At 43.7% G+C, this 13,070-nt stretch overlaps 2 protein-coding genes across 4 annotated transcripts in view; one reads left to right on the top strand and one right to left on the bottom strand.

Moving 5' to 3' along the window:
- The window catches only part of ALDH3A2 (aldehyde dehydrogenase 3 family member A2), a 28,939-nt gene extending 26,547 nt beyond the window's left edge, over nt 1-2,392 (top strand). For 2 of the 3 annotated variants that reach the window (XM_010364399.2, XM_010364398.2), the window contains exon 12: nt 382-568. Coding sequence is in view for 1 of the 3 variants with exons in the window: in XM_010364400.2 (XP_010362702.2) it covers nt 382-396 (15 nt within the window). In the remaining 2 variants the exon portion in view is untranslated. Of the gene's footprint in view, nt 1-381 lie in introns of all 3 variants that reach the window. The other variant, XM_010364400.2, reaches the window with a different exon arrangement.
- Nucleotides 2,393-3,102: 710 nt separating this feature from the next.
- Nucleotides 3,103-13,070, bottom strand: part of SLC47A2 (solute carrier family 47 member 2) — a 28,311-nt gene continuing 18,343 nt past the window's right edge. Inside the window, exons 14-17 of the mRNA XM_010364397.1 lie at nt 6,069-6,201; nt 5,897-5,991; nt 4,735-4,822; nt 3,103-3,722 (exon numbers count right to left, since the gene is read on the bottom strand). Coding sequence (XP_010362699.1) covers nt 3,502-3,722; nt 4,735-4,822; nt 5,897-5,991; nt 6,069-6,201 — 537 coding nt within the window. The 3' untranslated portion in view covers nt 3,103-3,501. The remainder of the gene's footprint in view (nt 3,723-4,734; nt 4,823-5,896; nt 5,992-6,068; nt 6,202-13,070) is intronic.

Raw genomic sequence — 13,070 nt, 5'->3', positions numbered from 1 at the left:
AAACAAATTGTTTACCAGTTTTTGAATTCCATGTAGAGACTTTAGCTTCCTACTGAAAATGCCAGGATAATAAGTTAGTCCTCTCATCTTCTGTCTCTACTCTAACGTTAGCTAATTGACAGTGGACAGAATATAGCCTCCATTATCACCTTGTCTCGCTATTATTGTTATTGTTGCTTTTTGAGGAAGGGCATAATCCTTTATCCCAAATCACGCTTCCTAGGCTTCCTAGGGATATGTAGTCCTTTTTTGTACAACGCCTGTAGAGTCTCTTCAGACAGGAGGTATCTGAGTCCCAGTGCTGAGCTTGTGTTGCAAGGCTGGTTGTGGGTAGGTTTTTAAAGCAGCTGAGTAAACTGGATCCCTTTTTCCTCTCTCCAGGCTGGATATTACTGAAGAATGATCCCGTTCAACCTCCCAGTGCCTCTACTGAATTATTCCTCTTTTAAATGGTTAATGAACCAATAATTTTTAAATCCTACCAAAAATAGTAAGAAAATATGCAAACACACTGTGACCAAACTCAAAAGTCATTGCCATTCATCATTAATAAAACTTGCCATTTCAACCAAATCCCAGCATTCCCTAATAGGGTATTCAGGGAACCTGTCTTAAATTGTGCTTATCTAAATCTTGGAGCTTTGAGCTAGGGGAGGAGAATGTATTAGACTAAATACAAACTTTAAGGGAGTCTCAGAACCTACTCAGTGAATTCTTCCCTCCAGTTAATGGCACTGCCCACCTCCTGCCCCTGCTACCACCATCACTGTGTGAAGCTTTCAAGAGCCTGGTGCTTCCCAGGGCTACCAGCAGTCCTCTGTAGTCAGAGAGGTGAGGTCAGATGGTCTCCGTTCCCTGTGAGATTTCAGGCACTAAAACCCTGTGTGGGGGAGGAAGGGGTTACTCTTCCTCCAATGGGACTCGAGGACTTGACCTCCAGGAGTCAGGCCCCTGGTCAGAAGTGCCATCTCACCAGTGGTCTTCATTCTCCCTTATTCATGCTCCATCATCCTGTGTTCTGTTTAGTTGCAACAATCTCTTGTGACTAATATCACTCAAAGCATCTTGTAAATCCTAGGGCTTCCTGGAAGTTAGTTGCCAAAGTCATGCAAACATCATCTGTCATTCTTGTGTTGGAGTTATAGAATTCTACATCTTATAAAACCTAACTGGCATTTAAAAAATACTGTAGCCGGACGTGGTGGCTCATGCCTGTAATCCCAGCACTTTGGGAGGCCGAGGCGGGAGGATTGCTTGAGTCCAGGAATTTGAGACCTGCCTGGACAACATAGTGAGACCTCATCTCTACCAAAAAGTAAAAATAAGCTAGATGTGGTGGCATGAGCCTGTGCTCAGGAGGCTGAAGCATGAGGATCGATTGAGCCTGCGAGGCCAAGGCTGCGGTGGGCTGTGATTGCACCACTGCACTTCAGCTTGGGCAACAGAGCAAGACCCTGTCACCCAAACAAACAAAAAATACTGTAATAAAAGTACGTATATGAATCCTCTCTCAGGACCCTAAGGTTGCAGGTTAGTAGGTCTTCAAGGACAAATCTGTAAGTTTCTTATTTCTGTAGCACAGTGCAAGTAAAATTTCACTTTTTTAAACTGTAGAGAGATCCCTTTCTGAATAGCCTACAGAAGTGAAAGTGAGGGAACCACTTCTTCTCACAAAGAGGCCTTGGATATTAGGACTTTGGGGTTTGAGAGCTTCATGGGGCAGACAGTTGGTGGATGGTCTGGACAAGAAGCGAGTAAGCCACTGCACTTGGTCATACTGAAGGGGATGGATGGCAAAAGGATCCCCTGAGCAAGTCAGAAGTTACTCTCATCAGTCGTCCATGGCCACAACCTGAGGTACTCAGCTGAGTGGGCAAGGCTGAAGAAGAGGCCTGTGGAACGCAGCGTTACCTGCTGGACAGGGCAGAGCAGGCAGTGCTATGCCTTGGAGCTCCTGACTGCAGAGACTCCGTCTCCACACTCAGAAAGACTCAGCTCACTCAATAAGAGAATGTAATTTACTTTATAGAATGTATAATCAACTTGTTGAATAATTTGTTCTATTAAGTCTGTCTAAAGTATGTGATGTCTTCATCATAGTATGAAGTGTTGAGAATTAATAACTAGCCCAGTTTAGGAAAAAGCTGCTTAAAACTGGCCCTAAGAGAGTAATCATAAAATACCTTAGATAAAATTGCATTATAGAATTTTCATTGAGTGTGTTTAAATTACTGGCTTGTCTACTGATACCTATCTGCTTCAAAATGAACACCTTTCATAAAATTGGCATCAATTTTAATGACGTTCCTGGTGTGGAACCTCAGATATTCCCTATTGGAGATAATCCTTTGGTTATAAATTCTCCCCAACTATAAATCCTTTTATGTCTTTATCATAGATGGTATTTGTCAACTTTTTTTTGTCATGCTTTCTCATTTTAAAATTCTTAGCCGAGAAGATTTTCTCAAATTTCACGGTTCTGCTGTGTGTGTTGGGGGTGGTGGTTAGTAGCTGTAGTAAATAGGTTTTTCCAATGGCATCCTCTTACCCCCAGTTGCTGATCTAGAACAAGTGTTTCTGTAAGCATATTCATAGAACACTAATCCCACAAGATTTTACACACAAAAATGGTCCTGCCGCAGGTCCTGTATACCACTGGCTTGTAAAGCATGTCAGCAAACTAAAGGACACAGGTCCTTCGGAACCTCTGAAGTGCTAGTGTGTGCAGTTCCCAGACTTCCTTGACCGCGGAGCCGTTTACCTTAATACCTGTTAACCGTGGACCACACGTGGGCAAACAGTGCCTTAGAGTCTGGAATTGCTTCCGTGATGACTTTGCTGTGCTCTGTTCCTACTTGTTTTCTGCCCTTATTTATATCACGTCACTACTAGAAGAAAAAGTACAGTAAGAACAAGTGTTTCTTAATGTCTGTGATAAATGAAAATGCTGATGGAATGAAAGAACTGGAGAAAAGGGGAAGAAGGGTATATAGACAGCCACCGCCCTGGTCAGGGTCTCACAGCACCTGTATTTGCTGGGGGCACACAGGAGTTGCCTGGACAGAACCCACTGGCCCCCTTCTCAGCTTCACAGAGGCTTTATGACAGACTTGAGCAGCAGGCTGTGCCTAGGAAATGTGTAATGTTTAATGTAACAGTGGTTTTGGTGATTGTATCTGCAGTCTCCCATTGGAAGCCATTTACATTATTAATAGTAGTGGCAGTCCCTGGACTCTGACTCGTGCAGTTGGCTGATGTCTTCTGTAGAGCAATCCAGGCCAGAGAAGAAAACTCCAGCTTGACCAGAACAGAATTGTGAAGTCTGCTCTGTTCAGACCCCTCTGAGTGTCAGCACAAGGAATCAGCCAAAGTTGTTTTTTTGAGGAGTCGTTCAAAGTGTCCTCCTGCACTGGACCCCATTGGCGCTTTTGCAGGGCAGACCGTGGTGTGTTTGGGTACCGGGGACAGCCACTCCTGGCTTTCTGTTTCCAAGCTTCTTTGCTAGTGCCTGGTGGCTAGAATCCTGACCGCGAGCCCCAACAGCAGTGTGGCTGACGCCGCCCCCAGGGCAGCCCCACGGCGGATGACCAGCTGTTTCACTGACAGTCTGCTGGCAGGAGCTGAAAGGGTGTGGGCCTCCTCTGGAGTCCTGAAGAGGTCCACCTGGCAGTCAGACCTTGAATACGTTGTCAAGGTAATGCCAGGGGAACTCCCTGTAGCCACTGTGGAAGCAAACAGGAGCAAACTCAGCAGGTCAGGGGTCAGAGGGAGAGCTTTGGCCTTGGAATCGGGAAACCTAGATTAACCACCTGGCTGTGTTTGTTACACCTCACAAGGGACGATGCCTATACAATAGAAAAATACCTGCTTTATCTGCTTTACAAGCAAGATCAGAGGAGAGGATATGCAGGAAAGCGTCTTAAACTGAATTTCACATGCAGATAACGCTTACTACTGAGATCTGATGAGGAGTGTTCTTGTCGGTGCTTGGCCCTGTGATGATCTGTGGCTTCAGAAGCACATGGGAAACACAATTAATCGTGTCTTACTGTATTCTCTCATGACACCTGACACTCCCAGAGTTTTAGCTGCCTCACTACTGCCCTGATCAAGGATTAGCCCAGGATGGATGAGGTCATGGAGACATCTTCCTGAGCTTTGGGCCATTTGCACACACACCTGGCACTCGGGACCAGCCCTGGGGCAGAGCTGGGGCCATCACTTCATGACATGGACATTGGACATAAACTAGAGAGATGCTTGTCTGCCTGAGGGGGTGGAGAGAGGTAGATAGCAGGTGCCCCCCAAAGCCGGTGAGTCAGCCAGGCTCCCCGGAGGTTAAAAGTTGGCTTTCCATCAGTGGGGGAGATCATGAGCTTTAGAGTCCGACGGGTTGATGCTCAGATCTTATGTCTGGCCTTTACAAGTTGTGGGATGAGGGAAGAAATACCTGAGTTCTTTCAGCCTCACTTCCTCATCTGAAAATGGGCATATATCTAGTTGTCTCTCAAGGCCAAAGACTTGACGTAGGGCCTAGTCAAGTCTTTGCATGCCTGCTAGACAATAAATGATAATGTTGTCTTCCTGGTGCTTAGGACATCATTTTCATAATGGAAGAAAAACAGCTTTGGCTTATACAGTTTCCAATTGCATGAGGCACAGAGGGCAGACAGGAGCAACATGCCACTGACATTTCTATGTGTACCAAAGTAGAAGCAGCCGTGACAGCATTACCTGAAGATAGGACTGCTTTCTCAGGCCCAGGTCTGGGTGCAGTGCTCTCTGCTCTCTGCTGCTGCTGCTGGCCTGAGTGTTTCTTAGCCTAAAGGAGAGAGAACTCGCTTGGGTCAACCTGCCAGCTCAGCAGTTCACGCCTTCACCGCTGGCCTCGCATTCACTGTTTTTAAAGCATTGCAAGCTGAAGCAGCACATGTGCATGTATTCATAGTTGGTGGGGCTTTTAGAAAGTATCATTTTAAGGCTGGGCGTGGTGGCTTACACCTGTAATCACAGCACTTTGGGAGGCCGAGGCGGTGGATTGCTTGAGCTCAGGAGTTCAAGGCCAGCCTGGGCAATATAGTGAAATCTGTCTCTTTCAATATAGTGAAATCTGTCTCTTTCAATATAGTGAAATCTATAGTGAAGATACTAAAAAAGTAGCTGTGTGTGGTGGCGCATGTCTGTAGGTAGTCCTAGCTACTCAGGAGGCTGAGGCAGGAGAATCTCGACCCTGAGAGGCAGAGGTTGCATTGAGCCGAGATCGCGCCACTGCACTCCATCCTGGACAACAGAGCAATACTCCCTCTCAAATAAATGCATGTATCATTTTAAATATCTGTTTATCCCGCATCTTAAGTGTCAGGATGACTTTTTCTGTGCACAAAGGCAAAACCACACTCTGATAGTATTCAGGGTCTTTGAGAGAACACTGCTTCTGTGCTCTGCTTGCAGACTGAGTTGTGCCTTTGCTGTGCCTGAGATGCAAAGACTGCCCTGCCCTGTTTAAAAAGGACATCAAAGAGGATGGTGGGCAGGGTGATTTTATTACCCCTTCCAAAGTCAAGGCACACGCTCGGGGGTTCATCTGGGTTCAGACTAGTTTGAGTTCTTTGTGTGTGTTTGGTTTTCCACAGGTGGGGCTGTCTAAGGAAGGTTTTTGGTTTTGTTTCTGTGTATAACCGCAGGGCGTGCTTCTTATACTGGCCAACTACAGTGACAGGAGCCACTGTTCAGGCTCAGGTGGCCCCTCTGTAATCCCCCACAAAACACCTGCAGCTTATACCACACTGCTGCCAAGTTCTCATGTGTTCTGGGCATTTCTGGCTGAGTAGTCACTCTACCTGCTGGGGTCAGGCGCAGGATGTGTCCTGTGGCCAGGGGCACCCGACCCACTTACCTCCTCTGCGGCAAGCTTCCAGTCCAGCCGGGCAGTATAGGCAACAAAGGCAGCAGTTGCCAGGAAGACACAGGCCAGCATGCCTAGCCAGAGGCCTGGAGGAGACAAGTGATGATGGGAACAATGTCCGACCGACCACCCAGGCCCCTCCCGACTTCCTCACACCACATACCCATGATTCTCATTCTGACCAGAAAGGTCAGAAGGATGCCCAGTGGTAGGCCGATGATGTAGTATGTGATGGCATTCACAGTGGCACCGAAGGCCTGCTTCCCAGTTCCTCTTAGGACTCCGCCATAGACACACTAGGAGGGGAGACAGAAATGGGCAAGAGGGTCGTGATGATGAGACTAAGAGCAGGTGTCATGCAGCAGGCACTTTGCTAAGCCATTCGCATGGCATTGCTTCACTGAGTTCTCACAGCGCTGGATGGGCGCCCTTATCTCCCTTTCTTCGCTGAGGGTGGCTATCCAAGACGGGTCAGATCAATTGTCCGTGTTACACAGAAGTAGCTGTGTTTTGAACACAACTCCCCAGCACCCAGGCTTCACCACCATACCATATGGCCTCCCTAGGAAGTAAAGGTAGAATTGGTGGCCAGCAACCAGTTGGTCTGGGAGACTGGACTATACATGGTATAGGGGTGGTGTGTTGGTTTCCTGTGGCTATGTAGCAAATTACTGCAAACGTAGTGGCTTAAAGTAACATAAATTTGGGCCGGGCACGGTGGCTCATGCCTGTAATCCCAGCACTTTAGGAGGCCAAGGAGGGCAGATCACTTGAGGTCAGGAGTTCAAGACCAGCCTCGCCGACATGGTGAAACCCCATCTCTAAAAATACAAAAATTAGCCAGGCAAGGTGGCGCTGTAATCTCAGCTACTTGGGAGGCTGAGGCACGAGAATTGCTTGAACCTAGGATGTGCCACTGCACTCTAGCCTGGGGGACAGAGCGAGACTTGGTCACACACACACACACACACGCAAATTTATTCTTTTACAGTTCTGGAGGTTAGAAGTTTGAATTGGGTCTCACTGTGCCAAAATCACGAGCTGGTTCCTTCCGAAGGCCCTAGCTGGGAATGTTTCTCTGCTTTTTCTAGCTTCTAGAATTCCTTCTGTATTCATTGGCTGGTGGCCTCACATCACTCCAACCTCTGCTTCCAGCCTCACATCTCTGACCCTCCTGCCTCCCTCTTCTAAGGACCCTTGTATTTACATTGGGCCCACTTGGATGACCCCAGATAATCCCCCATCTCCAGATTCTTAATCACACCTGCAAAGTCCCATTTGCCATGAAACACTCACAGGTTCTGGGGATTGTGATGTGAACTTTGAAACTTGGGGGCCATTATTTTGCCTACCACGCATAGCAGACAGTGGTTGTTAGCTTATTCCATATGAGACAAGCAGCCCTCACAAACTAGAGTCGGTGATTATGTCTTATCTGGAAGATGAGAATTGCTCTGGAAAAGGTACTGTTTATTTCATTAGTCTCATTTTCCCAACATGATTCCAGATCTTCTGAACTACAGGCACAGCTCATCCTCAGTCAGGATTATTGGCCCATAGATACTTGGTTATTTTTATTTTGTTCCCATGAGAGGTGCAGAGCATTTTGTGGTTTATACATATTTGAACAAAGAGGTAATGCACTGGCATTAGAATATGTATGCCTCTTAAACTTTGAAATATGGTATGTATATTTCTGGTTATTATATGTCATGGCGTGATCTTTTTTGGCTAAAAAAAGACTTCTCCCAAATTATGACTGATGTACCCTGGACCAGTGTTTCTCAAATGGAGATGGCAATTTCTGGGATGTTTTTGTTATAACAACTGTGGGGGTGTGGTGGGGGGAAAGTGTTACCATATCTAGTGGGTAGAGACCAGGGATGCTGCTAAACCTCCTGCAATGCTCAGGGGACCGTCCCCCACCCCCCCCCAAACAAAGAATTATCTGGTCTAAAGTGCCAGTAGTGCTGAGGTTGAGAAACTCTGATTTACAGCACTGGGAATTAAAGTGGCAATTTCAGTGGCAGGAAGGGCCAGTGGCTTTGCTAGCCTGAGGTTGTGGGCCTGTTTGGGAGAAACCATCAACCAGTGGACTAGGCAGGGATTTAAGAGGGAGTTTGATGAGATAAAACAGCCAAGGGAGTGGGGAGGTACTGAAAAGGTCTCTACATATCCCAAGCCGACCAGAGACTGTGCATACAGCATAGCAGAGACCAAGCCTCCCACATGTTCCTGGACAGTGGAGCCTGTCCACATGGGTGAAGAGACCAAGAGTACCCAGAAGACAGTAAAAGCCAGGACTCACTTGAAAACAGCTGGAACTCTGAATGTGTTTCTAGCCCACACATGGATCTGTCAGCAGAGAAAGGAAGCCTTGCTAGCTATCAAAGGTGTTGAGCACAGTCTCTGACCAGTAATTGGCTTGAACACTAACCTCTGCAGACGTTTTTAAGCCTAGAAAGATAGAACTTTTTAAACTAGAGAGCTAGACTTAAAAATAAGAATAAGGGGAAAAAAACTGAGCAAGAAAGATCAGCAGCTGCACATTGTAGAGGAGACGGGAGTCACAGAATTAGTCTGTGCAAGTTACTTAACCAACACAATGACATTCCTTGGGTCTAAATCCCACATGCAGCATTCTCCAGGATAGACCTGTGGTAGGCCACAAAACAAGTCTCAATAAATTAAAACAAATTTTTTTAAGAGATGTAGTCTTGGCTATGTTACCCTGGCTGGTCTTGAACTCCTAGGCTCAAGCAATGCTCTCATCTCAGGCTCCTGAGTACCTGGGACTACAGGCACATGCTGTCGTGCCTAGCAAATTTTGAAAGACTGAATTCATACAAAGTATGTTCTCTGGCCACAACGGAATTAAATTGGAGATGCTGGCCAGAAATAAAACCCCAAATATTTGGAAATTAAATGCACTTCTAAACCATAAGTCAAAGAATAAATCACAAGAGAAATTTAAAAATATTTTGAACTTGAAAATTTTGATGAACATCAAAATGTATTAGATGCAACTAAGGCAATGCTTAGAGGGAAGTGTACAGCTTCAAATGCCTGTATCAGAAAAGGAGAAAGGTCTCAAATCAATGAGCTAATATTCTACCCTAAGAAGCTAGTAAAGAAGAACAAGCTATACCTAAATAAAGTCAAAGGATAAGAATATAAAAGATAAGTGTGGGCCAGGCATGGTGGCTCACACCTGTAATCCCAGAACTTTGGGAGGCCAAGGCAGGAGGATTGCTTGAAGCCAGGAGTTAAGAGACCAGCTTGGGAAATATAACAATACTCTGTCTCTTTAAAAAAAAAAAAAAATTAAAAGTTAAAAAATAAATAGATAAAAGGTTAGTGTGAAATCATTGAAATAAGCAGCAGAAGACTAAAAGATGCATCAATTTAAAAAACTGCTTTTCAAGACAGTGTAAGATATAAATAGAAACAAAGTTAAGAAACAGCGGGGGATGAAGTTAAAGTTTTAATTAATTTTATCTGCTTGTTTTTGCAATCAGTATTTAGTTGTCATTAGTTTAAAAATAATGGATTATTAGCCAGGCACAGTGGCTCAAGTCTATAATCACAGCACTTTGGGAGGCCAAAGCTGGTGGCTCAGCTGAGGTCAGGAGTTCAAGACCAGCTTGGCCAACATGGTGAAACCCCGTCTCTACTAATAATACAAAAATTAGCCAGGCGTGGGGGTGAGCACCTGTAATCCCAGCTACTCGGGAGGCTGAGGCAGGAGAATCACTTGAACCCGGGAGGCAGAGGTTGCAGTGAGCCGAGATCACACCATTGCACTCCAGCCTGGGCTACAAGAGCGAGACCCTGTCTCAAATAAACAATATTGCAAGCCTCATGGTAACCTCAAAAACCTACAAAAGATACACAAAAAATAAAAAGTATACCACCAGAGAAAATCACCTTCACAGAAAGGAAGACAGGAAGGAAGGAAGAGAAGACCACCAAACCAGAAAATAAATAAAATGGCAGGACTAAGTCCTAACTTACCAATAATAACACTGAATGTAAATGAACTAAACTCTCTAGTTAAAAGACATAGAGTGGCTCAATGGATAAAAAACAAAACCCAATGATCTGTTGCCTACAAGAAGCATACTTCACCTCCAAAGACACACATGGACTGAAAATAAAGAGATGGAAAAAGATATTACATACAAATTGAAACCAGAAGTGATCAGGAGTAGCTTATACTTAGACAAAATAGATTTCAAGACAAAAACTATAAAAAGGGACAAGGTCATTGTATAATGATGAAGGGGTCAATTCAGCAAGAGAATATAGCATTTATAAATATATATGTACCCAACACTGGAGCACCCAGATATATAAAGCAGATGTTATTGGAACTAAAGAGAAATATATATTTCAATACAATAATAGCTAGAGATTTCAGCATCCCACTTGCAGCACTGGACAAATCATCCAGACAGAAAGTCAACAAACATTGGACCTAATCTGCCCTATAGACCAAATAGACCTAATAGATATTTACAAAAGATTTCATTCAGCTGCTGCAGATACACATTCTTCTCAGCATATGGATCATTCTCAAGGACAGACCATATTTGAGTCACAAAACAAGTCAAAAATTTCAGAAAAAATTGAAATCATATCAGGTATTTTCTCTGACCACAGTGAAATAAAACTAGAAATCAGTAACGAGGAACTTTGGAAACTATACAAACACATGGAAATTAATATGTTCCTGAATGATCAGTGGGTCAGTAAAGAAATTAAGGAAATTTTTTAAATTTCTTGAAACAAATCATAATGGAAACAACATATCAAAATCTATGTGATACGATGAAAGCAGTACTAAGAGAGTTCATAGGAATAAGCACCCACATCAAAAAGTGGAAAAACATCCAATAAATAACCTAATGATACATCTTAAAGAACTAGAAAAGCAAGAGCAAAGCAAACCCAAAATTAGTAGAAGAAAAGAAAGAATAAAGGTCAGAGCAGAAATAAGTTAAATTGAAACAAACAGATAAAAAAAAATACAAAAGATCAATGAAATGAAAAGTTGTTTTTGAAAAAATAAAATAGGCAAACCTTTAGCCAAAGGAAAAAAAGAGAAAAGATAAAAAATAAATAGAAGGGAAAAAGGAGACATAACTAATGTCAAGAAATGCAAAGGATCATTAAAGACTACTATGAGCAACTATATACCAATAAATTGGAAAACCTGGAAGAAATGGATAAATTCCTAAACACATACAACCTACCAAAATGCTACCATGAACAAATCTGAAACCTGAACAGACCAGTAACAAATAATGAGATTAAAGCTGCAATAATAAGTCTCCTATCGTTTCTCGGCCTTTTGGCTAAGATCAAGTGTAATAGTAAGTCTCCTAGCAAAAAAAAAAGCCCAGGACCCAATGACATCACTGCCGAATTTTACTAAACATAGGACCAATACCAGTCCTATTCAAATACAGGAGGGAGGACTATTTCCAAACTCATTCTATAATGAGGACAGTATTCATACCAAAACTAGACAAAAACACATCAAAAAAAGAAAACTACAGACCAGTATCCCTGATAAACATTGATATAAAAATCCTCAACAAAAATACTAGCGTACCAAATTCATCATGACCAACTGGGATTTATCTCTTGGATGTAAGGATGGTTCATCATATGCAAACCAATCAATATGATACATCATAACAAGACAATGAAGGACAAACACCATATGATCATTTCAATTGATGCTGAAAAGCATTTGATGAAATTCAGTATCCCTTCATGATAAAAAAAAAAAAACCCTCAAAAAAACTGGGTATAGGAGGAACATTAACACAATAAACGCCTTATACAACAGACCCACAGCTAGTATCATGCCAAACGGGAAAATTGGAAACCTTTCCTCCTAAGATCTGGAACAGAACAAGGATACTCACTTTCACCACTATTATTCAAAATAGTACTGAAAGTCCTAGCTAGAGCAGACAAGAGAAATAAAGTGCATCCAGATTGAAAAGGAAATCCAATTATCCTTGTTTGCAGGTGATACCATTTTTTTTTTTTTTTTTTTTTTAAGAGACAGAGTCTTACTCTGTTGCCCATCCTGGAGGATTCAGGCACTTCTCTGTCTCAGCCTCCCAAGTAGCTGGGATCGCAGGCCTGCACCACAAAGCCCAGCTAATTTTTGTATCTTTTTAGTAGAAACGGGGTTTCACCATGTTGGCCAGGATAGTCTTGAACTCCTGACTTCAAATGATCTGCCCACCTCGGCCTCCCAAAATGTTGGGTTTACAGGCATAAGTCACTGTGCCCAGCTGGTGATATCATCTTTTTATTTATTTATTTAAGAGACAGGGTCTCGCTGTGTCATCCAGGCTGGAGTGCAGTGGTGCATTCACAGCTCACTGCAGCAGCCTTAACCTCTTGAGCTCAAGCAATCCTCCCACCTCAGCCTCTCAAGTAGTTAGGACTACAGGCATGTACCACCACACCCGGTTACTTTTTTATTTTAGTAGAGATGTACTACCATTCCTGGCTAACTTTATGGAGAGACAAGGTCTCACTTTTTTGCCCAGGCTGGTCTCAAACTCCTGGCCTCAAGCAGTCCTCTTGCCTCAGTCTCCCAAAATGCTGGGATTACAGTTGTGAGCTACCATGTCTGGCCCAGATGATAGGATCTTATATTTGGAAAAACCTAAAGACCTCCACCAAACAACTATTAGAACTGGTAAGTCCAATAGTTACAGTATACCAAATCAACATACAAAAATAAGTGGCATTTCTATATGCCAACAGTGAACGATCTGAAAAATCAAGAAAGTATTCTCATTTACAATAGCTACAAGTAAAACACTGAGGAACAAACTTAACCAAAGAAATGAAAGATGGCCAGGCACAGTGGTGGCTTATGCCTGTAATCCTAGCACTTTGGGAGTCTAAGGTGAGTGGATCTTTTGAGGTTAGGAGTTCAAGACCAGCCTAGGCAATATGGCAAAACCCTGTCGCTACAAAATATACAAAAATTAGCTGGGTGTGGTGGCGTGCATCCGTAGTCCCAGCTACTTGGGAGGCTGAAGTGAGAGGATCACCTGAGCCCAGAGGTCAAGGGTGCAGTAAGCCATGATCATGGCACTGCACTCCAGCCTGAGTGACAGAGTGAGACCTT

The sequence above is a fragment of the Rhinopithecus roxellana genome, chromosome 19 (genome assembly GCF_007565055.1).
Source record: "Rhinopithecus roxellana isolate Shanxi Qingling chromosome 19, ASM756505v1, whole genome shotgun sequence".
Classification (NCBI taxonomy): domain Eukaryota; kingdom Metazoa; phylum Chordata; class Mammalia; order Primates; family Cercopithecidae; genus Rhinopithecus; species Rhinopithecus roxellana.
The sequence above is the reverse complement of the archived record's forward strand: the minus strand, read 5'-3'. Positions and strand labels throughout refer to the sequence as shown.